The sequence below is a fragment of the Oncorhynchus nerka genome, linkage group LG3 (assembly GCF_034236695.1).
Source record: "Oncorhynchus nerka isolate Pitt River linkage group LG3, Oner_Uvic_2.0, whole genome shotgun sequence".
In the NCBI taxonomy this organism is placed as follows: Eukaryota; Metazoa; Chordata; class Actinopteri; order Salmoniformes; family Salmonidae; genus Oncorhynchus; species Oncorhynchus nerka.
In genome coordinates, this window is record NC_088398.1 from 53,312,442 (window position 1) to 53,339,671 (window position 27,230).

General features: G+C 41.9%; 1 protein-coding gene across 2 annotated transcripts in view; it reads left to right on the forward strand.

Moving 5' to 3' along the window:
* The window catches only part of adcy5 (adenylate cyclase 5), a 134,492-nt gene continuing 107,262 nt past the window's right edge, over positions 1–27,230 (forward strand). For both annotated transcript variants that reach the window (XM_029636661.2, XM_029636669.2), the window contains exon 1: positions 1–2,091. In XM_029636661.2, coding sequence (XP_029492521.1) covers positions 1,144–2,091 — 948 coding nt within the window. In that variant the 5' untranslated portion in view covers positions 1–1,143. The remainder of the gene's footprint in view (positions 2,092–27,230) is intronic.

Below are 27,230 nucleotides of genomic sequence, written 5' to 3' on the forward strand. Positions count from 1 at the left end.
TAAACCGTCCGATGCCTGCCTGATCAATAGCGTCCAATGCATGACTCCCTATCATAGCCCACTGGGAGTACGCTCAGAATTGTTTCTTCTTCTGGTCAGTCTGTTGTGTTATTCGACGTCGCAGGAATCCAAAAAGGGGTTGAACTAGGACCAAACGCGGTGGTAACGTTGGGTGATGTGTGCTGCATGAATCGTATGGATCAACACCAGATTGAGTCTTCGGGGATTTTGTGTTCAGTCGCTGGTGGTCAGCTGTTATGTGGTCGTGACAGCTCGTTAATTCCGGGCAGAGTTTGACATACAGATGCAGTAATAATACCGTGGAGAAACGTTTTTTGGGGATGCTCTGGCTTTTGTGTGTGTTTAAACGTCGAGTCTTTCTCTCCTCCGCTGGTCAATGAAAGCGCGTGAGGGTCGGGATGTGACGGTTTCGCAATTAGGATGTAACCAACCAAGCATCGACAAGGCTGCAATGAGATGCACAGGTTCAGTTCTAGCCCTGAAGGAGACGCTCAACTAATGTAGCTTTGACGTCGACGTGGGATTGTCCCCCACATCATCACGTTTTTTCTTATAATTCATTTTACATCAAGGCAAAAGAAAGTGCTTGGGGAGGTATTACAGATTCACAACATGATAGATGTTGGTATGGCCAACTATTGGAGTTGTATAGTCTTTTTATTCCATGGCCTTGGCCTATAATTAACAACATTTCTGCATACAGAGTTTATATTTGGATTATAATGAATTATGTAAAACGAAGTCCTCCTGGAAATGTATTCTACACTAGAGGTCTGTTTGTTGTTACAGCATATGTCCCAGATGACATCTAATTTAATTGTTTTTGTCATCAATAGGCCTATGCGTCACATTTTCAAAAGTATCATGGACATACATTTTCCCTATCATAATGGACATTTAACTGGACACATTTAATTGACTTCAACATTTTCTGAATTCAGTCATCAAGGATTTCTCAGGAATGTCATAGACCTGTCATTTAAGAAAACATTGTGACAATGTAACAACATTGTAACAAGAACAATACTTTGCGCGAATTCGGCTTTTCTAAGAGACTAAAAAGCAGGCACGTGTGTGGTCCTGTGTGTTGCTTTTTTCTTTGACTTTTATCTGAGAAATATAATGTCCAGATCGAACAATGTGAGCCCGCCCGAAGTCGGTGCGCCTGGGCTGAGGGGAGGGACTGAGCTCAGATCTGCTTGGGGCGAGTCTGAGTCTATTGCAAACGGATGCCCATACTCGGCTAGATCTCCGAGCAAAAAACTCGCCCGGTCGAACAGCAGATGGAGGGAAGGAGATGATGATCCCGAACAGCAGCCCGGACCAGGACGAGCCACGACAACGGTTAGCAGGGTCAGTTTTAGGTCTAGATCTGCGTGGCAAGAGCATGGCACTGGGGAAGAGAGCCGAAACAACAACCGATCTTCCCCAAGGCACGCAGATGGAGCCGGGGAAGTGAGACCCAAATCGGTGGAATTGGGCTTGGAAGACCGGAGAGTGAAGGGCTCCAAACCCGAGGAGGAACTCATGCCTGAAGTTCACCTTTCCATGGTTGCGTGCTGCAGCAGCGCGATGCAGATTTTCAGATCCAAGAAATTCCAATCGGAGAAGTTGGAGAGGCTGTACCAGCGTTACTTTTTCCGGCTCAACCAGAGCAGTTTGACCATGCTCATGGCCGTTTTGGTGCTCATGTGCGCGGTCATGCTGACATTCCATTGCGCGGGGGGAGTATGCAGGATAACTTACGTGGTGGTCTTTTCCTTGGCCATCTTACTTATCCTCATATTGATGGTTGTGTGCAATCGGAACGGGTTTCATCAGGACCACATGTGGATAGTCTGCTATGTGGTCATTCTAGTCGTGCTGGTTGTACAAGTGATCGGGGTGTTGCTTGTTCAGCCTCAAAGTGGTTCTGAGGGAATTTGGTGGACGGTGTTCTTTATCCATGTCATCTACACGCTGCTCCCGGTTCGGATGCGGGCTGCGGTTATCACTGGAGTTATACTGTCTACCATCCATGTGGCCGTGTCTTGGAAGTTAAACGAAAGGGATGCCTTTATATGGAAGCAGGTAGGTCCTGTTTTATAACGTTTTTATTAGGCTACGCATGTATTAAGCATTCATAAATCAATAACTTTTATAGTAACTTCACGCATGGATGAGTCTACCAAATAAAGTATAAAGATATATATTTTGGGGGGGACATTCCATCAAGTGACAAGTGGCCTGTTTGGATAAAAATAGCTGAGTCAAAGGCGTATTTTATTGTATATAATTCTAATTCTCACAAATGACCTAGCCTAGGATACTACTCATTAGGAAATGAACACCGTAATGTGTCTGTCATTATTGCATTACTCATTTGTACTGTGCTCTATTGTACATTTCACACATCCAATGCCTTTTCATCGGACAGTGACTGACTGATCAAGATGCCCGAGTTTGTCTTGAGATGCTGCTGATGCTTGTTACTATGGAAACGGTCTCGATTGACCATTGCTCAGTCCCGTAGTTGTTATCATGGAGAAGACCAGTAGTAAAAGCATCCATTTAACATTTTAGAGAGAGGAAAAACACTTCTAAGAAGGAAATCAGAGCTCACTGGGTAAAACGGAAGTTTTAAGAATTCAAGAATTTAGGTAAAATAACTTCTAGAAGATGTAATAGAATTATGGGTCAGAATGGAAGTGCCACATATCTACATCCTTTTGAAGTGACAGTGTTGTTGACTGTTTAGGGTTTGTAGACTTGAGAAGAATTGGGTTGGAAACATGGGGTTATTTTGTTATAGATATTTTGTAAATGAAAAACAACAATCCTTAGCTGTTTGGTTTTATTGTGTTATATGTTAATAACATGTTGAGGCCCCTGGCTCTAATTGATTCGTTTTAAAACCTTTCACTATCAGAGCTGGGCTCTTGATTTGTTGAACTTAATGCATGTCATCTCTCATTCCCCTCTTGGTTATAGTGTTGCGTTTCTACGGTCATATCAGTTTATGATAGATGCAATCATCACTTGTCTTATTTTAAATGTGAATTATATTTATTGTGTCAGAGCGAGGAAATTGCTCAAATGCTCAACATAACTTTTTGCTCTGCCACTTAAATTACGGAGGATGTTTATAATCCTAAAAATTTGAGGTAAGAAAAAAATACACATTTAAAGGAGCTATATACATATAGCTTTTTCTTACCTCACATTTTTATTTACAGTAGTAGTGGACATAGTGTTTCTCAATTTCCGCAAAACTTTTTATTTTGCATTCTAATGGTGCAACCTTTTTATTGGTCCACATTTTTGTCATTTAGCAGCCTAGAATTGTTGTTTTTCTTTTACAAAATATCTATAACAAAATAACCCCATGTTTCCAACCCAATTCTTCTCAAAAGACTAACCATCTCTTGTTGTCAAATTGACTGGGGCCAGCAAATCTCTTGTTGTGAAATTGACTGGGGCCAGCAAATCTCTTGTTGTCAAATTGACTGGGGTCAGCAAATCTCTTGTTGTGAAATTGACTGGGGCCAGCAAATCTCTTGTTGTGAAATTGACTGGGGCCAGCAAATCTCTTGTTGTCAAATTGACTGGGGCCAGCGAATCTCTTGTTGTCAAATTGACTGGGGCCAGCAAATCTCTTGTTGTCAAATTGACTGGGGCTGAGTGTTTTGTAGATATTTGACACTTGCCATTTGCTGGCCCCAGTCAATTTGACAGCAAGAGATTTGCTGGCCCCAGTCAATTTGACAACAAGAGATGGTCAGTCTTTTGTTGACCAATAATGAGGCTGCACCATTAGAATTCATTTTTGTGTGGTCTCAATACATTTAAAAAATATATATTGTGATAAACGATTTATCCACTATTACTGTAGATATTTTAAGGACATTTTCTTTATTTTTTTGTATTATTATTATAATGTATTTCCATTTCTTTTTTTACCCCTTTTTCTCCCCAATTTCGTGGCATCCAATTGGTAGTTACAGTCTTGTCCCATCGCTGCAACTTGTTACATATAGCTCCATTAAGTAGTTAGGTCTGTTATAAAGAAGCAGCACATCCCAATAGGCCTACATTTGTCATTTTATTCAAAGAGTAGAATCAAACTCATAATGTCTATTACAATGCCAGAAGGAGCTTGTGTTTGAGAGCCCCTCTCCGAGGCCAAACATGAAATGGTGCGCCGTATGTAGGATCCCAAAAACTATTCAATGAAACTAGGGGTACATCCCAAATGGCACTATTCCCTATATGGTGCACTACTTTTGAGCAGGGCCATTTAGAATGCACACTGGTAAATGACTTTGGACCGGCAGTTCTTAATCCCAGTTTATCTTAGTAAAAGGAAAGTACTAAAGTAAAAGGATACTAAACTTAAGCCTCTTCTGGAAAGACATACTTAAATACAATATTGTACACACAGTTACAGAAAAAAAGATAGGAAAAGTATTTAAAAAGAAAAAGCATGACTTCACGGTGCCCTACCAAACCTCAAATACAATGGCCTGGTGACCCATTGTGCGTGCCGTTGTGCCCTCTTTCGCTTGGCTGTGTTCTTTCTCTCTCTCTCTCTCTCTCTCTCTCTCTCTCTCTCTCTCTCTCTCTCTTACTTTGTCATTTTCTGGCTTGTTCTCTCGCTCACTGTGTTTACCAGTCCCTGTACTACTTATAAACATCTGCCCTAACAATGTGCTCTTCCCAAGAACCTCTGCTTTACAAATCTGGCTAATGGAAACCGTGCATCAGTCCACCATTGAAGTTTAAGGGCTTGTAAATTAATGATTGAACCGTGGAAAAAAATAAAATAACTCAAAAGCAAAACTCCACACAATACCGCCTCTTTCCCATAGGCTAGGATCATGAATAGGATCATTCTAATCCCCTTTCTTTTTCTTTTTTGAAACTTTGATTATATTGGTCAGAGAGTGTTTGTGATACAGACATGTGCCCCTATATCTAATTGCATTTTCTGTGAAAATAGGCTCTTTTTGAGATGAGTGTGTGGGAACAGGCTGTTGTAATTGTTTCTCTTCCTCACCATCCTGTTGTTTTTAGCACATCAGATCTCCCCCTGTTTATATACTGTAGGTCCCAGCAGGTCTCCACTGTTGAGCTGTATGTTTATGTGAGATCCCAAGATGATGCTTGTATCAGGAGTGCTCCCATGAATAGGCATAAAACAACTTGAACATAATGACTGCGGCTCGGCTCGAGACGGTGGCATTGTGTTGTATGTGGGTCTTTCTAAAAAACTAGGGTACCAGTAAGCATTTCTTGTAGTGGACAACTGTTTGGAGCTATTACAAAGTCATTCATAATAATTAGCCTTTTCATGTGAAAACATTAAGATATGAAGGGGGAACATAGATACATGAAGTATAATTCACGAGTTTAATCAAAAGGTTAAACTATTTCTCATGCTTGGAGTCTTCGTGCTTCTACACCTGCATTGCTTGCTGTTTGGGGTTTTAGGCTGGGTTTCTGTACAGCACTTTGAGATATCAGCTGATGTACGAAGGGCTATATAAATACATTTGATTTGATTTGATTCACAGATTTGGCAAAAATCCTGTGACGTAAAACACTACCTTTCTTTCCTTACATTTATGATACTGATGTTTGTCTTTACATCATATACTAATAATTGAACAATTGAATTACACGTTGAACTTGATCCTGTCCAATTCCTGGATATTGCTGTTGACTTATTAATGAACTGATGTAACTGTAAATGGTTAGCTGACTGATATATCCTAGCTACCTAACTAACCATTGGTAAACTCATTCAACGATGCCATACTGCCAAAGCAACAGTATCTATTGCTAGACTAGAGATATTCCCCTACCTATAGTTAGTCAGCGGTTGCACATCTAACTAGCTGGAATGAAGTAAGGATGTGACTAACTCTTTGGTCCTTTAAAAACCTGCTGTAGTTAACATATTGTGTGTTATAGCTTGGAAAATAAATACATGTGACTCTGGAGGACAACATGTTCGCAACACGAAACTAACGAGTATTGCGGTACTGGTATCGTCCCGGGCCTTCTATGAGGTCGAAATTACACACTGAATTTGTGAAATTATAAGAATGCCCTATTTGTGTAAGAGCTATTTGAAAAAAATGCCTGGAATTTCAACCTGTTCAGGTGGGACAGAACTTTTGGCCCAAATTGGGATGTCACAATGTGACCTGATTATAATAGACTAATGACTGTTCATCTGGGTAAGGGGGTGGGCTCCAGACTATCCTATCAGCTAGTGTATGTAAATATCTTCTCATTTGTTTCCTAATGCCCACATAAAACTGAGCATTTCAAGTACCAAAGGAGGATCAGGGAAGTAAATTATAAAATATATTTTGGCGTTATTGTCATTAAATAACCACAGTAATTTAGACATACAGTGATGATTTAATAAGTACTATTACAAAGACTGCATGGGGGCTTTAATACCTGTCAAATACTTACTTCCTCTGTCCCTGGGAGAATGTCAATTTAATTTCCTTGATTCGTCGTATCCTCTCTCGTCTCCTTCTCAAAACCCATTGGATGAGAAGGTCAGAGGTCCTTCCCCTCTGACCTTATCCAATGGGTTTTGAAAAGGAGGTGAGGAGAAAGGACACGAAGAATCAATGATATGTTTTGATTATCCCATTCCTTGCCTCACTCTCAAAGCGCATTTGGGGAGAGGAGTGCACTTGCACTTTCAAGGAGAAGCAAGGAGTGGAGGAAACAAGGACAGAGGAAGCAAGAATTTAATCGCTAGTTTTCAGACAGGCTCACACAATGCTTGAAGAGTTTACTGATTATAATGATTTAATTGTTTATTATTATTGTCTATGATTTTGTTGACAGAACCCAATGTATTATATTATATCAACTATTAAAACATATAGAACTGCTGTTGTTTATCTTTTTCATTCTTCAGGAATGTTTAGCATGGCTATAAATGATAGAGAAGTTGACTAAAGCACAAAAGGACCTGGCAACTAGGCATGCCAAAGAAACATGCAGTGTATCACGTTTCAGGTAAGACCCAGATGAAGACAATGTCGAAATAACAGCAGTTTATTAATCCAACAGGGGTAGGCAAAAGACAGGTCAAGGGAAGGCAGGAGTCAGTAATCCAGATAGGTGAGGCAAGGGTACAGGACGGCAGGTAGGCAGAAATGGTCAACACTGGGAAAATAAGAAAACAGGAACAATCGAGAGCCAGGAACGGAGGGAAAACTGCTGGTAGGCTTAACGAAACGAAACAAAACAAACTGGCAACAGACAAACAGAGAACACAGGTATAAATACACAGGGGATAATTGGAGAAGATGGGTGACACCTGCGGAGACAATCACAAAGACAGGTGAAACAGATCAGGGTGTGACCTGGGCGCATACCTGGTTGACCTGGGTGTTGGCGTTAGAAATCCGCAATGAGGCCTGGGTCCAGGATGTCCCTGGCGGGGACCCAGCACCTCTCCTCTGGGCAATAACCCTCCCAGTCAACCAGGTACTGGAACTCCCTGCTCCGAGGTTGAACCTTCAGGAGACACCTCACCATGTATGGCGGTTGGCCATTGATGAGACACGGGAGAGGGGTGGGCCTGGAAACAGGAGACAAATGGCTACGAGACATGGGTTTAACTCGGGACACATGAAAGGTGGGATGTATGCAAAGGGTACGGGGCAACAGAAGACGAACAGCAGAGGGGCTAATCATTTTGGAGATGGGAAACGGGCCGATAAACTGGGGGAAGAGTTTGCGGGATCCACCCGGAGGGGCAGATCCAGAGTGGTAGCCACACCCTCTGCCCGAGACGATACCGGGGAGCCGGGGTCCGATGGCGATCTGCTTGTCATCGACACCTGGAGGTGGTCTTGAGGAGGGCCGACCGTGCTCCATCTGGACACTCCCAGCAGAGATGATGTAACCCAGAAAGGGGATGGTGGAACGATGGAACTCGCACTTCTCTGCCTTAACAAAAAGCTGATTCTCCAGAAGGCGTTGAAGAGGAGTGTGTCGTCAATGTAGATGAAGAAGAACCGGTTCAACATATCACGGAGAACATCATTTACCAGAGCCCGGAACACAGCAGTGGCATTGGTGAGGCCAAAATGCATGACCAGATACTCGTAGTGGCTTCTGGCCATGATGAAGGCGGTCATCCACTCTTCCCCTCTCGTAGGGAGGGGAAGAGTGGGGGTAGGCGTTCCGTAGATCCAGCTTGGAAAATGCAGTGGCCCCCTGGAGCGGTTCGACGGCAGAGGAAATGAGTGGTAGCGGGTAACGGTTCTTAATGTCATTGAGTCGCCGGTAGTCAATGCACGGGCGCAGGGTCATGTCCTTTATCGCACCCACAGGAGAGGAAGAGGGACAGATAAATCCTGCAGCTAGGGAGTCCACAATGTAGGTCTCCATAGACTTGGTCTCCGGTCCCGACAGAGAGTACAGATGTCCCCGGGGCGGCGTGGTGCTAGAGAGAAGGTCAATCCCGCAGTCATAGGGTTGGTGTGGGGGAAGCGAAGTGGCCCGGGCCTTGCTGAACACCTCCCTGGGGGTTCTGGTACTTCGCTGGGATTGGTGGAGAGGTCCGGGGCACCTTCCAAGCCCCCAAGAAGACAATGGATGTGGCAGAACGGACTCCAGCCCATGATGGCACCAGTAGACCAGTTGATGAGGGGATTGTATCGCTGGAGCCAGGAGAATCCCAAAACCACTGGAATCTGAGGAAATTTGATGAGCAGAAACTGAATAGTCTCGCTGTGATTCCCTGACACCTGTAGGTTGATGGGAGTGGTATTTTGAGTGATCCGGCCTATAGAGCGCCCGTCCAGCACTCTAACATCCATGGGAATGGAGAGGGGCTGAGTGGGGATGTTCAGCTCGGAAGCCAGGGAAGAATCCAAAAAGTGCTCATCGGCCCCAGAGTCAATGAGGACCCGGAGAGATTTAGACTGGTTTCCCCACAGCAGAATGGCATGAAAAGGGGTGCGAGCAAGGGAAGCAGAAAAGTTCTCCATATGGACCACCAGAGTACTCGCTCCTACCTGTGAGCCTGGTCTTTTAAAGGACACAAAATGACCAAGAGTCCCGCAATACAGACAACTCTTCGTGTTGATCCTGTATTGCCGTTCCGCTGGGACAGCCCAATTCTGTCTAGTTGCATAGGCTCAGGAAGCCGTGACTCGGCCGTCTTCGGCGACACTTGGGGGAGGTTGGGAAGCCTCTGGTTCTCTCTGCAACGGGACCGTTGTCTGAGTGAGGGAAATGCTGTGAAGTAAGAGGACTCTATGTATTTAGAAAGATGAGACGTTGATGATTATAATAAATACCACTTTAGATGTCCTACAAGCAAGCCAAACACCCATGAGTTCAAATGTGCACTTCACATTTCCATATCACAAAACTCATGTCATAAACAGTGTCAACGTTTATGATCACTATGTTTAATGTACAGTTACAAGATGACAAATGACCCTGGGTTGTTCTGAACAGAAGGAGCCCATGTTTGTCTATTGTGAAGAAAACTTGCAGCAGCACGCGCACCTGAATGCACGCAAGACTCCTGTCTACGCGCACCACAATTATGATCCGTTTCCCTGAATTGCATTGTGAAAGCCTGACACTGTAATATCGTATTTTATAACTTATAACTCAATGGTCATGTTGGCTGTAGAACAAGCTTTCAAATGATGCCCACCTGACCCAGATTGGTATTTATAATGGACCGTTTTTGGATTCCGTTAACAACAACAGTAATTGTGTGATGGCGGGGATGCAGCATTGTGTTCCAAACAAAACAACTACAAGTGTGCTTGTTCTAGTTCCTCATCGGCACAGCTAGGAGAGCTAAAAAAATAAAAAAAATTACAGTTGAAGACTCTTCTTTGAGTCAATAAAGTGCATTGAAATGACTTAGGAACTGTGCACACTTTGGAGTCCTCTCACTAAAACCATTGTCATTTTCTGGTCTTATGTTGCACCTACCCCACATTCACCAGGAATATTCTTATCATGTTAGTGAATGTGTCCAGAGTATTTTCAGATCTCGTTATCACAAATGCGGTGAAAGTACAGTAAATGTCAAATGCACATAACATCAACAGCGTAATGTTTAGATTCAGTATTGTGTCAGGTGAACTGTTGTGTCCTCATCTTTGGTCTAGGACATTTTCCCATAACCTCCAAACTGTTCCCATTCAAATGGTTATGCATATGCTTTTCATATCTATTCTGTAAGAAACATTTACATTTAGCCCTATCCATATAGGCCAATTTCCATCCGGGTTAAGGTTGTGATAGCAGTGGCCCTTAACGGAGCAATCGACAGTGAAAACAATAACAAAGCATTTTCTCCGCCACTGTTTTGCTAAAAAGTTGAAGGATGGGGCTGGAGAAATGTAACCACTCTCAAATTCAGAGACAGAGTTTATGGATGCAAGGTTTGCCTATCACCATCACAAGCCTCAGTCAGTCATCATGTGCACTGTTATAATTCCTACCTCCCCGGCTATCTCCCACTTATGTGTGCGTGTCTATGTGTGTGTCACCCCTCTGGGTGTGTGGCTCTAATACCGCCCCTGTGCGCGGTACATCAAATTGAGTGAAACGTCAGAGAGACAAATCCATCATTAGGTGTCAGGGTTGATCAGTCTCTCCTTCCTCCTGTTTCCTCAGCTGTGATTTGGCATCGGTGATCATTGGTGATTCGGGATTGATCATTCATCATCACCGGCGGTGGTAGTGCCGGTGACACAACAACCCGGATTGTCCTCTGAGTGCACTACCACCGCCAGACAGAAAGCATTTATAAACAGAGGGCAGAATTAGATCATATGGGAAATATGATCCCTTAAATTGTATGGATGCTGCTCAGTTAAAGATGTTGTCTTATGTTCATCATTACCAACAAAGTACTCTGGTGATCATTGATCATTGATCATCGGTGATTATCGGCGATTGGTAATTGATCATTCATCATCACTTGTTAATTTAGCTTGTAGCATCATGTTAATTGTTATTACAGGGGTTTTAGGTGTAGAATGTTGATCCACGTAATATCACATGCAACAGGATCTATTGTAATCTCTTAGCTACCTTTGCCATTACATTCTATTCCAGTAATCTTCAGATTTCTCCATGGCCAAAAACAACAAAGCAGAGGCGGCGTCTCTGTCCAAATGTTGTCCTTTGTTTTACACGTTATTGAGCACTTCATTTACCTCCTTTATTGACTTTTCACTATGAACAACATGGAAATAATGAAGCCTCGTCATTACTGATGGATGCACCATCGATTTGCATCAATACACAGAGGAATTGAGTCCACATGTGCTGGAGAAAAACAATTAATAAACACAAGTAAGGGAGGATAATAATAATGACTTAAAAGAGGAACAGGTATAATGCTTTGAGACACCGGTAGACATGGAGACCTTTTTCTGATGATCACAGCAGCTGAGCAGCACCTCTCCTCCTACCACCATGCCCATCTCTTACTTATCCTTCCCCCGCCAGTCCCTTCCTGTTGCATCTACCTCACTGCTTTCCTTTTCATGTCTCTCTATCCTCTCCCACATAAGGCTCCTCCTCATCAGCCTCTCTGTTGGTAGTCAGGAGAGGGACTAGTGCTTTAGAAATAGAATCCCTCCCTATTCAATGAATTCTATGGATATGCTTACTTACTTTTTCGTGTTATTCTTATTTATTATTTAGATTTCTTGTGTGTTTTTGTTTTACCTTGTTATTTTTAGTATTACATTGTTATTAATTACTGCGTTGTTGGGTTTTGAGTTGGCAAGAAAGGTATTTCATTGTACTTGTGCATGTGACATTAACACTTGAAACTTCTGTAGGGATTATATTTCTATGAGTAGTGTGTCCATGGTCTGTGGCCCAGCCCTTGTCTATGTGGAAATGGCTTAGGTAAAGCTATTTCAAAGTGTGAACGGTATCAGCACAAACCCCCTTTTTAAACCTGCTGATGTCAACCCGTGTCATATCCTCTATGGCAGGACTGTTGCGTGGGATCATTTCCACGTAAAGTGTGAGATTTATCAAGATTAATGCACAGCCATGACCATGTGTACGCAGAGTGCCAAGTGGTGGAATAACGGAACTACTTGTCAAGTGTAGCCTAGTTAATGGCGACAATATATGTTGAAATTGTGAGAGTAATGAATAAATCATTACATTTTTTAAAATATCTTGACAGTCTATATCATATAATTTGACCACATCGGTGTTCCGATAATAATCCATATAAAGTACAGTAATTTGTTACATTTACTATAAAAGAGATAATAATATAAAAGAGATAGTGGGAAATGGAATGATGGATGGCTGATCTAGCTCTGGAAGATTTGGCAGAGAGCGTTTTTAGTGACAGGTGGGATTTTTCAGCGGGCGCCTGCTGTTCAGCATCTCACAGCCTTCAATATCTCACAGCCTTCAATATCTCACAGCCTTCAATATCTCACAGCCTTCAATATCTCACAGCCTTCAATATCTCACAGCCCTCGATATCTCACAGCCTTCAATATCTCACAGCCCTCGATATCTCACAGCCCTCGATATCTCACAGCCTTCAATATCTCACAGCCCTCGATATCTCACAGCCTTCAATATCTCACAGCCCTCGATATCTCACAGCCTTCAATATCTCACAGCCTTCAATATCTCACAGCCTTCAATATCTCACAGCCCTCGATATCTCACAGCCTTCAATATCTCACAGCCCTCGATATCTCACAGCCTATCTCACAGCCTTCAATATCTCACAGCCTTCAATATCTCACAGCCTTCAATATCTCACAGCCTTCAATATCTCACAGCCTTCAATATCTCAATATCTCACAGCCTTCAATATCTCACAGCCCTCGATATCTCACAGCCTTCAATATCTCACAGCCTTCAATATCTCACAGCCTCAATATCTCACAGCCTTCAATATCTCACAGCCTTCAATATCTCACAGCCCTCGATATCTCACAGCCTTCAATATCTCACAGCCCTCAATATCTCACAGCCTTCAATATCTCACAGCCTTCAATATCTCACAGCCTTCAATATCTCACAGCCTTCAATATCTCACAGCCTTCAATATCTCACAGCCTCAATATCTCACAGCCTTCAATATCTCACAGCCTTCAATATCTCACAGCCCTATCAATATCTCACAGCCCTCAATATCTCACAGCCTTCAATATCTCACAGCCCTCGACAGCCTTCAATATCTCACAGCCTTCAATATCTCACAGCCTCGATATCTCACAGCCTTCAATCTCTCACAGCCTTCAATATCTCACAGCCTTCAATATCTCACAGCCTTCAATATCTCACAGCCTTCAATATCTCACAGCCTTCAATATCTCACAGCCTTCAATATCTCACAGCCTTCAATATCTCACAGCCTTCAATATCTCACAGCCTCAATATCTCACAGCCTTCAATATCTCACAGCCTTCAATATCTCACAGCCTTCAATATCTCACAGCCTTCAATATCTCACAGCCTTCAATATCTCACAGCCTTCAATATCTCACAGCCTTCAATATCTCACAGCCTTCAATATCTCACAGCCCTCGATATCTCACAGCCTTCAATATCTCACAGCCTTCAATATCTCACAGCCCTCGATATCTCACAGCCTTCAATATCTCACAGCCTTCAATATCTCACAGCCTTCAATATCTCACAGCCTTCAATATCTCACAGCCCTCAATATCTCACAGCCTTCAATATCTCACAGCCCTCGATATCTCACAGCCTTCAATATCTCACAGCCTTCAATATCTCACAGCCTTCAATATCTCACAGCCTTCAATATCTCACAGCCTCAATATCTCACAGCCTTCAATATCTCACAGCCTTCAATATCTCACAGCCTTCAATATCTCAATATCTCAGCCTTCAATATCTCACAGCCTTATCTCACAGCCCTCGATATCTCACAGCCTTCAATATCTCACAGCCTTCAATATCTCACAGCCTTCAATATCTCACAGCCCTCAATATCTCACAGCCTTCAATATCTCACAGCCTTCAATATCTCACAGCCTTCAATATCTCACAGCCCTCGCCTTCAATATCTCACAGCCTCATATCTCACAGCCTTCAATATCTCACAGCCTTCAATATCTCACAGCCTTCAATATCTCACAGCCTTCAATATCTCACAGCCTTCAATATCTCACAGCCTTCAATATCTCACAGCCCTTCAATATCTCACAGCCTTCAATATCTCACAGCCCTCGATATCTCACAGCCCTCGATATCTCACAGCCTTCAATATCTCACAGCCTCACAGCCTTCAATATCTCACAGCCTTCAATATCTCACAGCCTTCAATATCTCACAGCCCTCAATATCTCACAGCCTTCAATATCTCACAGCCCTCGATATCTCACAGCCTTCAATATCTCACAGCCTTCAATATCTCACAGCCTTCAATATCTCACAGCCCTCGATATCTCACAGCCCTCGATATCTCACAGCCTTCAATATCTCACAGCCTTCAATATCTCACAGCCTTCAATATCTCACAGCCTTCAATATCTCACAGCCCTCGATATCTCACAGCCTTCAATATCTCACAGCCTTCAATATCTCACAGCCTCGATATCTCACAGCCCTCGATATCTCACAGCCCTATCTCACAGCCTTCAATATCTCACAGCCTTCAATATCTCACAGCCTTCAATATCTCACAGCCCTCGATATCTCACAGCCTTCAATATCTCACAGCCCTCGATATCTCACAGCCCTCGATATCTCACAGCCCTCGATATCTCACAGCCTTCAATATCTCACAGCCCTCGATATCTCACAGCCCTCGATATCTCACAGCCCTCGATATCTCACAGCCTTCAATATCTCACAGCCTTCAATATCTCACAGCCCTCGATATCTCACAGCCTTCAATATCTCACAGCCCTCAATATCTCACAGCCTTCAATATCTCACAGCCTTCAATATCTCACAGCCCTCGATATCTCACAGCCTTCAATATCTCACAGCCTTCAATATCTCACAGCCCTCGATATCTCACAGCCCTCGATATCTCACAGCCCTCGATATCTCACAGCCTTCAATATCTCACAGCCTTCAATATCTCACAGCCTTCAATATCTCACAGCCCTCGATATCTCACAGCCTTCAATATCTCACAGCCCTCGATATCTCACAGCCCTCGATATCTCACAGCCCTCGATATCTCACAGCCTTCAATATCTCACAGCCCTCGATATCTCATATCTCACAGCCTCGATATCTCACAGCCTTCAATATCTCACAGCCTTCAATATCTCACAGCCTTCAATATCTCACAGCCTTCAATATCTCACAGCCCTCGATGAACCGATGTTTTGGATTTAATCATCAGCAGAATTAACAGTTGCATTCAATTTCCATGCACCATCTCACAACAGGACAATTCACGTTGCTTTAGCAATGGCAAACATGCTTCAAATGAGTAGGCAACACTCACCAGACTTTCTCCATATTTGTAATTGGCTGTAATTTAGAGCAGACATTATCGGCTGCTCGGCCATTAAATTCTGAAACTAATGCAAAGTTTCCACTTTTATAGCAGCTCTATGAGCCTTTTGTGTGGAGTTCAAGATTACCTCTCGGGTGCACCACTTAATTCAACTCTTCTGGCCAGTTGGCTGGTTTGACTACTGTAGATAAAGACACTACTCACTTAGTGCTCACTTAGAAGCAATCTGTATTCAAATGTTTTGAATTACTGCGATAAGCTTTAAGGATGGAACACTAGTTAGGCAATGCATGGATGTGTGGTTAGAAATCAACAGTAATAGTTATCATACGCAGAGAGTTTGTGCAACATTTTTTGCAAAGAATATTGAAAGTCGTAACGATGTGCACTGAGAGTTGGGAAGCAGGTTCAGGGAGTGAGTTTTTTAATAAAATAGACACAGCATAATACAACAACAAGAACAACACAGAGACATGAGACAAACAATAAAGCCTGGGGAAGGAATCAAAGGGAGTGACATATATACGGAAGGTAATCAGGGAAGTGATGGAGTCCAGGTAAGTCTGATGACGTGCAGGTGCGCGTAACGATGGTGACAGGTGTGCGCCATCATTTTGGGTGTGAATTAACACTGTGTGCTAAACTGGGGTTAGCCTCTGAGCAACACAGACAAATGAAGCCTGGGGCTGGAAACTGGCAAGAGCCACTCTCTTTGTCCCTGATGATCTGGTAGTTAGCATGGAAGATAACAAACGTCTCATCAACTTCCGGTTTCAATGTAGATTTAATTGTTCTCCAATGGGTTTTTTTCTTCTCCTGAAACTCTAATTGATTAGTCAACATGTCTGTTAAGATGGGATCCCCATAAAGAACCTTGTTTGTTCTAATTTCCAGATCTCTCATCAAATATAATAAAAATGTATTTGTCACATGCTTTGCAAACAACAGGTGTAGACTAACAGTGAAATGCTTACTCACGGGACCTTTAACAACAATTCAGAGTTAAAGATAAAACAAACAAAAAAATAGAAATAGTGTCACAAGGAATAAATACACAGCGAATAACGAATAACGAGTAAAAATAACATGGCTATATGCAGAGAGTACCAGTACCGAGTCAATGTGCAGGGGTACAAGGTAATTGAGATAGCACGTGATTTTGTGTCACAATAGAGAAAAGGGAAACTTTTGTATTGTCATGTAACCCAAACACCCTAGGCATTGTTGGCTGGAAACAAAACTGGATTTCTCCATGGCGCCACACTGTATTGTACCACAGAGTCATCCACCATATAGAAAACACACTTGTCCCAGACCAGCCATGACCTCTGTGTAACCCCTTGTGTTTGCCCCTGACATGATTCTCCATCCACACTGTGCTGATATTGAAGCTGCCTCATGTTGCGAAAGTAACAAGCGTTAACTCCCTTCATATCCACTCTACTCTCCTCACCACTCTCCAGGAAAATAAACTTGTTATCCCATAATATATGGTGCTTGCCAGGCAAAATAACCCTCTTCCCTGGATGATATTCAAATACATTTTTTGTCATTTTGAGTACAATCTTCTAACTCTGTCTGATTGCCTCTATAAAAAGCTTAAAGATTAACTTACATGATTATATATATATATTTTTTAATAAAAAAAACAGATGTTTTAGGCTTAGTTATAGTGAAAAACATAATTTCTGGTCTTAATTTTGAAAGTTTGTTGCAAAAGTGTTATATTTTGGTATTTTAGTAGTAAGTCTAGCTCATTTTCCCCGCTAGCCGGTTCAACTCTACCATTTAGATCGTGACGTAGAGGCACCTACACTATATATACAAAAGTATGTGGACAACCCTTCAATTGAGTAAATTCAGCTATTTCAGCCACACACATTGCTGACGGGTGTATAAAATTGAGCACACAGCCATGCAATCTCCATACACAAACATTGGCAGTAGAATGGCCTTCCTGAAGAGCTCTGTGACTTTCAACGTGGCACTGTCATAGCATGCCACCTTTCCAACAAGTCAGTTCTTCACATTTCTGTCCTGCTAGAGCTGCCTCGGTAAACTGTAAGTGCTGTTATTGTGAAGTGGAAACGTCTAGAAGCAACAACGGCTCAGCCGCGAAGTGGTAGACTACACAAGCTCACAGAACGGGACAGCCGAGTGCAGAAGGGCGTAGCGTGTAAAAATCATCTGTCTTCAGTTGCAACACTCACTTACGAGTTTCAAACTGCTTCTGGAAGCAATGTCAGCACAAGAACTGTTGGTTAGGATCGTCACGCAATGGGTTTCCATGGCCGAGCAGCCACACACAAGCCTAAGATCACCATGCGCAATGCCAAGCGTCGGTTGGAGTGGCCAAGCGTCGGTTGGAGTTAAAGCTTGCAACCATTGGACTCTGGAGCAGTGGAAACACGTTCTCTGGATCTGGGTTTGGCGGATGCCAGGAGAATTCTACCAGCCCCAATGCATGTACGAACTGTAAAGTTTGGTAGTGGAGGAATAATGGGCCCCTTAGTTCCAGTGAAGGGAAATCTTAGCGCTACAGCATTACATTCTAGACGATTCTGAGCTTCCAGATTTCTGGCAACAGTTTGGGAAAGGACCTTTCCTGTTTCAGCATGACAATGCCGCTGTGCACAAAGCGAGGTCCATACAGAAATGGTTTGTTGAGATCGATGTGGAAGAACTTGACTGGCCTGCACAGACCCCTGACCTCAACCCCATTGAACATCTTTGGGATGAATTAGAACGCTGACTGCGAGCTAGGCTTTATCGCCCAACATCAGTGCCCAACCTCACTAATGCTTTTGTGGCTAATTGGAAGCAAGTCCCTGCAGCAATGTTCCAACATCTAGTAGAAAGCCTTCCCAGAAGAGTGGAGGCTGTTATAGCAGCAAAGGGGGGAACAACTCCATATTAATGCCCATGATTTTGAAATGATATATTCGATGAGCAGGTGTCCACATACCTTTGGTCATGTAGTGTATGTCATCTCAAGGGAGGGGTTCGGTATGAAATAAACTCTTCTAGACATGCTGGGTGGTACCACCTCAAGGCTTACTATAAAAGCAGGTGACAGTGCGCCTTATTTGGCAATGGTCTTGGTACAGTAAGTGGAGTGTGCCCATATATTTAGCATGATGCTTCCTTGACTAGAATACAGACATTACACAAAATTCAAAAGGCACATTTCCGCACATTACTGTTTCATGAATCTGGGTTCATGAATTATGTGCTGTTTTTACAAAGAAAAAAACCATATAGGTTATGAAGTTTATACGTTAATATTCGTAGCTACATCCATCGTAAGAAGAAATAAAGGACAATGGTGGTCATGTCAACTCGTTTAGCTTTTTCCTGACCACTTTGACTGATTGGTGGTGCAATCTGCTAAAACAGTTGGCTCATAGTTCAATGTTTGAGAGTTCTAATCCCATATGCGGTAGATGTCTTTTTTCTTCTTTAAATATTTCATTTACACAATTCCCCCACCCATAACTTATCACCTGAATGCATTTATTATTTATTTTTAGGGTTTGGGAAAAGTCTGAAATTTGGTTTGAAAGTTACTCTTTAAGCCTATATCTGGTGCTAGACACAAACACATAAGAAATGGTTCATCGTCGAATAGTTCAAACCAACTCAAACTTGATCAATAATTCTTTCTGAACCACTGACCTCGAGCTCAGGATTTTTCAATAGGTCAGGTATTTGGAGGACCACGGGCAGAGAGCTTATGTTCACTACAAGCTGAAGCTTTAATCCCCCTGCTCAGTACAAGTGCATTTCTGCTTAGCTGACCGTATGCCACTCCCTAAGTTTTACACATTACTTAGTTACTTTTAACCAATGTTACTTTTAACCAATGTGAATACTGTAGCCCTCAACTGAGCCCTGAGTGGAAGCATGGACAAAATATTGTGTTTGAAATTACAAGTTTTAAAAAATTATTTACAAGTGTTTTCCTAGTATGACTTGGCTATCGCAAGAGTAAACTATGGAGAACCTGACATACTCCATTGAGTTGTTTGGATCAGTCACCTTCTGCTGATTTGTACTAATCTTAAAAGATGCTATGAAACCTTTGCTGGTTAGTAATCGACTTTGGTGCAGGACAAGTGGCTCCCTAACAGATGTTGAATCCGATCCAAGTCAGATTTACCAAATTACCATTTGAGACGGGCGATTGTGGCGTCTCATGCATTTTCCTCTTTGAGCAGACCTCGGGAGTGAGGACGCTGCTTGAAACTGACACCTCTTGGTGATTTTATCTGAGCCATCAGATTTAACATCCAGTCAGTGGCCTGACTGTCTTGTGTTCTGTTCCGTCACGGCCGTTGAGACTGATTGCACAATGTAAACCCCCAGCAAAGAGAGAGAGAGAGAGAGAGAGAGTGGGCGAGAGAAAGATCATTCTCATCTCAAAGTCTTGAAAATATGAAAATGTAATGTGGGCTTCTGATACTCATTGCTTTGAATTTGGATAGTTTTCTCTCTCTCTTTATGCTCTGGTGTGATTCATATTAATAGAGTGAGAGGATAAAAGATTATGCAGTGCTGCTGTGTGCTTTCTGTGTCTCTTTCCATAAAGGCTCAGGCTTTGCTAGTGCTCTCAGGCCAATGAGATCATAAAGAGAGTGTTTTGAATGTGCATAGACCAGTATCCCAGTAAACTCCCCACTGGGCAAAAACTGGTTGAATCAACGTTGTTTCCACGTCATTTCAACTAGAGGTCGACCGATTATGATTTTTCAACGCTGATACCGAAACCGATACCGATTATTGAAGGACAAAAAAAAAGCTGATACCGATTAATCGGACGATTTTTATTTATTTATTTGTAATAATGACAATTACAACAATACTGAATGAACACTTATTTTAACTTAATATAATACATCAATAAAAATCAATTTAGCCTCAAATAAATAATGAAACATGTTCAATTTGGTTTAAATAATGCAAAAACAAAGTGTTGGAGAAGTAAAAGTGTGCCATATAAAAAAGCTAACGTTTGAGTTCCTTGCCTAGAACATGAGAACATATGAAAGTTGGTGGTTCCTTTTAACATGAGACTTCAATATTCCAAGGTAAGAGGTTTTAGGTTGTAGTTAATATAGTATTTTTTAGGACTATTTCTCTCTCTACCATTTGTATTTCATATACCTTTGACTATTGGATGCTCTTATAGGCACTATAGTATTGCCAGTGTAACAGTATAGCTTCCGTCCCTCTCCTCGCCCCTACCTGGGCTCGAACCAGGAACACATCGACAACAGCCACACTCGAAGCAGCGTTAACCATCGCTCCACAAAAGCCGCGGCCCTTGCAGAGCAAGGGGAACAACTACTCCAAGTCTCAGAGCGAGTGACGTTTGAAACACTATTAGCGCGCACCCCACTAACTAGCTAGCCATTTCACATCAATTACACCAGCCATTAGGCTAATAGGCTTGAAATCATAAACAGCGTTGTGCTTGTGAAGAGCTGCTGGCAAAACGCTCAAAAGTGCTGTTTGAATGAATACTTATGAGCCTGCTGCTGCCTACCATCGCTCAGTCAGACTGCTCTATCAAATCATAGACTTAATTATAACATAACACACAGAAATACGAGCCTTTGGTCATTAATATGGTCGAATCCGGAAACTATCATTTCGAAAACAAAACGTTTATTATTTCAGTGAAATACGGAACCGTTCTGTATTTTATCTAACGGGTGGCATCCCTAAGTCTAAATATTCTTGTGACATTGCACAACCTTCAATGTTATGTCATACTAGTTAACTGTAAGGTTGCAATATTGGATCCCCTGAACTGACAAGGTGAAAATCTGTCATTCTGCCCCTGAACAAAGCAGTTAACCCACTGTTCCTAGGCCGTCATTGAAAATAAGAATGTGTTCTTAACTGACTTGCTTAGTTAAATAAAAGTATTTAAAAAAATAATTAAAAAATATTTAAAAAACGGAAAAATCGGCGCCCAAAAATAACGATTTCCGATTGTTATGAAAACTTGAAATCGGACCTAATTAATCGGCCATTCCGATTAACCGGTCGACCCCTAATTTCAACAACCAAAAATGTATGTGTTGACGTTGAATCAACGTGGAAAACTGATTGGATTTGAAAAAAATCATCAACCTAAGGGATTTCTTTTTTCTTTTAACCTGAATCCAATTACATAGTGAGTTATTTTGTTGATTTCACGTTAGTTGACAGGCCAACCAAATATAGATTAAAACCAGACGTTGAACTGTGGGTCAACCCTTCCTGTCCTAATAAGGCAGGGTTCAAGCCAAGGGAATGTGTTGGATTGCATGGGACAATATGTGTGACCTAGTAGTCAAATAATATGATTGGAAGTCATTGTGTGGAAGTCAAATCATTTTGTGGTTGTGGTGTCTGATCATGTCTTCTGTGGTATTCAGATGTTTGCACAAAGGTCCATCTGCAGCAAATGCTACCTAGCCTACTTATTTGGGGAATTTTGGTCTCCTATTGTGCGAGTTGTATTCATCTAGACTTCTTTGGGAGACTGCAGTAAAAGGTAAACCCGTGGTAAAACAACGTATTTTGTTCCGATAGTGATGAACACAAATATTACAAATATTTTGAACCATGAGTAGATATGGATCCCACCTGTCTGGTTGTGAGATCTATTTGCTAGTTGTCAAACATTTGAACTGTTTGACAACAGGAGAATCAGTCCAGAATTCTTGAACCAGCTGCCATCTGATTACATAAACAGAATGGTCAGTGATGGCTAACATTTACATTCTTATGTCCATAGACTGAAATGTGTTGCCATATAGTATTTATCATTTAGAGAACATGCTAATGTTGGCACAGTGTTGTGTGACTTTCTTCCTCTGTGTATTGATGCATATTTCCTTTCCTCAGTGTTTGTGCTGCTAAATCAACATATCTTTAAACCATTATTCATCATAGCTGATTGATGCTGAGAGGGAGGCCTGGAGAGTGGGGAATTCATAAAGCAAAATAATAACAATATTAGTCATATCCGTTGGAAGATTAGCTGGGGACTACTTCTACCACCAATATAGTATTCACATGAGGGTCTCCGGGCTAGCCAAGCACATGGCTGTCAATTATCTCTCAGTGGCAAGGAATGACTCAACGACTGCTAGCTAAGCTGCCAATTATCCTCCATAGTTAACCCTGTTCTGTTTTGCAATGTTATTGCTAGCTGTTGACAGCTCTGGTGTCTCATATTGGCTATAGTGTGCCTCCCAAATGGCACCCTATTCCTTGTATGGTACACTTACCAGGGTCCTGGTCAAAAGTAGTGCACTATATAGGCATTTGGGACACAGACATTGTCTCCCGCCCATAGGAGAAGCACATAGATTGTTCCATAGGGTATCTCTGGAGGCTTTCTTGTTAATAAGCCTCCATTAATGAATCAGTGGTTTAATGGGAGCTGCGTCCTCTGTCTTCCCAGCTTTGACATTTATCTGATTTGACTGTAATTCACAGCCAGGCAGAGCAGAGAAGATATTTCCTCTTGATGACATGCTGTGGAGGTGACCTCTGGTTGGGGTATTTAAGGCCAACCAGAGCCTGGATGGCTTGCCTCAGTGAAATGACAGTCTTCAGGGCAAGAAGAGAGCAGAGAGGACAGTGCCCTAGAACCTACTGTAAAGTATTTTTGTGACAAAGTTTGTGTGTGATCAAGGTGGGTTACCAAATCAGATGCTGTTGAGTTATTTTAACTCAAGTTAAAATGTTGATTATTGTTGAAGTGATGTAAGCTGGGCCTATTAAGGTTGAATTCTGCTTGGTCTCACATACTCCTTGTTATCCTCTCACCATGTTCCTCTCCTGAGAGTGACTGCAGCAGTTTCTACCATTTGATGATCTGAGGGGTAGTAACAAGACGTCTTGTCTGTTATGTCCCAAATGTCACCCTATTCCCTACACAGTGCACTACTTCTGACCAGAGCTCTATGGGCCCTGGTCAAAAGCAGTGCAGTGTATAGGAAATGGGGTGACATTTGGGACGTAGCCTCTGCCTTTTACACTGGCCCTTTGGGACAGTTTGGGGTAAAGCCTGAGTGATCGGTCATTTACACTACATCTTAGTCATTTAGCAGACGCTGTTATCGAGAGTGACTTACATCAGTCACTCTGCCAGTCTGTCTTTATCTGAGCATTATTCTTTCCACCCAGATGGCGTAACAACGTGAGAAATGCACCATGGTGCGGAACTGATTTCTGACAAGCTCTCTTTCTCACCTCGGTGACTTGTAGTAAATTGACGGATGGTCAGCAGAAGTCAGCTGAAACTAACTAAGACAGTGTGATCACATTGTTGAAAGGAAATTCTCCTTGTTTGGTGTTGACCAGGGTGTAGTACTGCCGGAGCGCGGAGGAGCTGCACTCCCTCACTTTTTTCAATTTGAGAATACACAGAGCTGGTATGGAAAATACATTCTGATACATTCTAAATAAATTATATTTAATTACCACTAAAATGCCATGAAAAACAATAGAATGACACACCAAATAAATATGTATAGTAGCCTAGAGGTAGGTAAATGGTGATTTCTTCCCTGTCTTCTCTCTGGCGGTGGTGAGAATGATGAAGAACTTAAGGCTATGTGTGTGCACTGCGGAGGCATTTCGGAGGCTTGACCACTTTGGCCAATCAGAACGTTGAAAAAAAAATCTAAATTCACTGTGTGTCTGACTTGATGTTCATACAACTCCATGGACCCCCTCTTGCGCAGTGGAAACCAGAACGATATGTAACCACTTGGTTATGGTGACACCGTTCTGCCGAGGACACCCAAACCAAGGAGCATGAGCCTCTGGAAGTTGCTGTAGCCCTGCGTTGGATATTTAGCCTATATTGGCTATTGTTTGAGACACAGGGCCCATTCTACGTATCTTGGTATGTCAGGGTGGACAATTGGAAATGTAAATTGGGCCAAGTTGGAGGTAATAATGTATTTAGGTTATAGTTTATTGAGATGCATACACAACATACACAACACCAAAAGCTTGATTTCATGGCTGTTTTGAAAATAATTTCCTGCAATTCTACGCAGTAATGATTTATGTTCACTCAGTAGCGGTGTGTGGGTAAAATCACCAGGGAAGCCAAGCCGGGGGAAAAGAGCCATATTACATCCTATGTTTTGTGATAATTGCTTTGTTTGCTCTATAACCTGTTCGTTCATATGCCTTGCCACCGTGATATACTGTATAAGCCTAAGGCAGAAACAATAAGAAGACACAGTGGCAGAATAAATTCAACCACAACTTATTTTCATCACAAAGATCTGTCCGGTGGAGTCCACAAAGCATATTGCACGTAACAAACAGTTACATGACCTACAGCATGGTCAAGCAAGGTAATGTTTCCAATATTTTCTGACTACTAAACAACAACCGCAAGTCGCACAGAAAACAGGAGTTGCCTGCACTATTCCAGCCCCATTTCAACTTCAACATTTCAACACCATCAAATCCCCTCTGCTTAGTTCAATAAAGTGACAACTAAAATATTCCAAAAACGATTTATTCCAATCAACGAAAGCTAAATATCATGTGGCTGTACATATGACTGATTTCTGTCTCTCTCTGTGTGTGTGTGTGTGTGTGTGTGTGTGTGTGTGTGTGTGTGTGTGTGTGTAAGTAAGTAGGTAGAAAAAAACATATTGACATACACTACTTGTAGAGAAATGCAAATGCTGCCATCCTCTATTTCATGTTGCCGAAACGGTCTATGACTCTGTCATACATTACACACTTTTAGTTTTTGTTGTCCTACACTACCTGGCTAAAATGCTTGCTCGCTAGCATAATTTTCAAGGGCAACAATTAGCCAGCTAGTTAACATTAGCCTACTACATCTAGCTACATATTGAACTTGAATTCTCTCAGGCCAGAGGCACAGTGTATGAATGTAAGGTTAGATCAGAATCGTGGTTAAAATCATTGCCCCGTACGAAGAATTAAGTAAGACCACAAGTCCAAATCCCTATGTCCAGCCATGGCTAATTTAGGAAATAGCCAAGTTTTTTTTTTTTTATCAATGGCATTTGGCTTTTGACGTGATGTGATTGGTGTGGCTTCCCTTGACACTTTTTTTGGTGTGCTAGGACCATTCACAGTTGAGCTCGCTAATTGGCTATTGTATTTTTTATCAACGGAGGCCAAATGCTCGCTGGCTTCCATTGCATTCAATGCTACGGCAGCAACAATATCAGATAGCATCAATAGATGGGCTACACATACCGCGACAGAGGGGCTCTGTTTTTCTTTCTCCAGTGAGATACATTCAGCCTCTTGCGATATTGAAGTAAAATGATGAAACACAGAGAGACGAAAGGTAAATTATTTTATGCATTTTTATTTTTTTATTGGTCAATTTTTTGGGGAAGCCTGGCTTCCCTTGGCATCCATGAATACACACCACTGGTCAATTGTTTTGATAGCATGTTTAAGAATTGACAGTTCACCTCTCTGTTTTATTTGATTCTGTAATAGGATACATTATAACCATGTGTTCAAGCTAAATAAGAATTTGTTCTTAACTGACTTGCCTAGTTAAATAAAGATGAAATTAAAAATAAAGCTCTCCTCGTAAACAGCACAATGATATTAAGCTATACGTATTTGTATTTACAGTAGGCTATAGCCTAAAAATAGCTATACCATGTAGCTATAGGCCTACTACAAATGATTGTTGTTTGTTTCCAAACCTGCTGAATGGCAGAGCTACCCTTCAAGTTGGTTACAACTTCATTAACATCCTTTCATGATCCTGGCTCTGTCCTTTCAGCACCACGAAGGGCCCTCCAATCGTTTAAAACGACATCTCATCAAGATCTGTTGCTTACATCTAATAGTCATACTCATCACTTATTATTGTTATTATTACAAATAGAAGATTAGATCAAAGCTGAATCAATTAAATATAATAGCATAGCATAATAGGCCTATAACGTTACTGTTACACCAAAAACACCTAATTTCTAATGAGATTTGAGGATGGTTAGCTGAAGCTGAATCCTCCAAAAAGTGTTCTGCTGCACCAAAACTCAACAGAGAGCACAAATAGGCATGATATACAGTATGCTTTGATTGAAAAAGAAAGGCTAACAGTTTGTTAACACCATCTGCTATAATTCACTCACAAACAGTACTTCCAGAAGATCTACATGCATATCCCCATGAAACTGATTGAGATCAATCAAATAATTAGCATGGAGATGCAGTTTGGACATTTCACCGATAAAACGTGAAGAATTATCATTTACGATTGACAGTGATGATGGCCTATTTGGAAGTTAGGTAGCCTATGTCTAACTTGGTGTTTCAGTTTATTAAAAATTGAATATTTCCTTGAGACAATGTGTGGGCATAGACAGACGTTGCAATTGGAGGATGCATTTTATGCATATTCTATAATGATAGGCTATTCAATTGGCTACATCTGTCAGTACAAACTATGATTGAGTAAATTATTCCGTCCTAAAAAAATAGCACTACACCACTAGTGTTCACGCAAGCCTGTCTGGTTCCTCACTGATCTAGTTGGGTCTGGATGGCTCTCTGGTTCACTCTTCTTTGCCTGGTCTGAGTACCAAAAGTAACAAGCCCATTACAGAAAGACGGGTATGCCCTGGCCGCTCATAAACACATCTGTTCTGTTCTCTGGGGTCTGGTGTTTGGCTCGTTGTACACTGCTCCA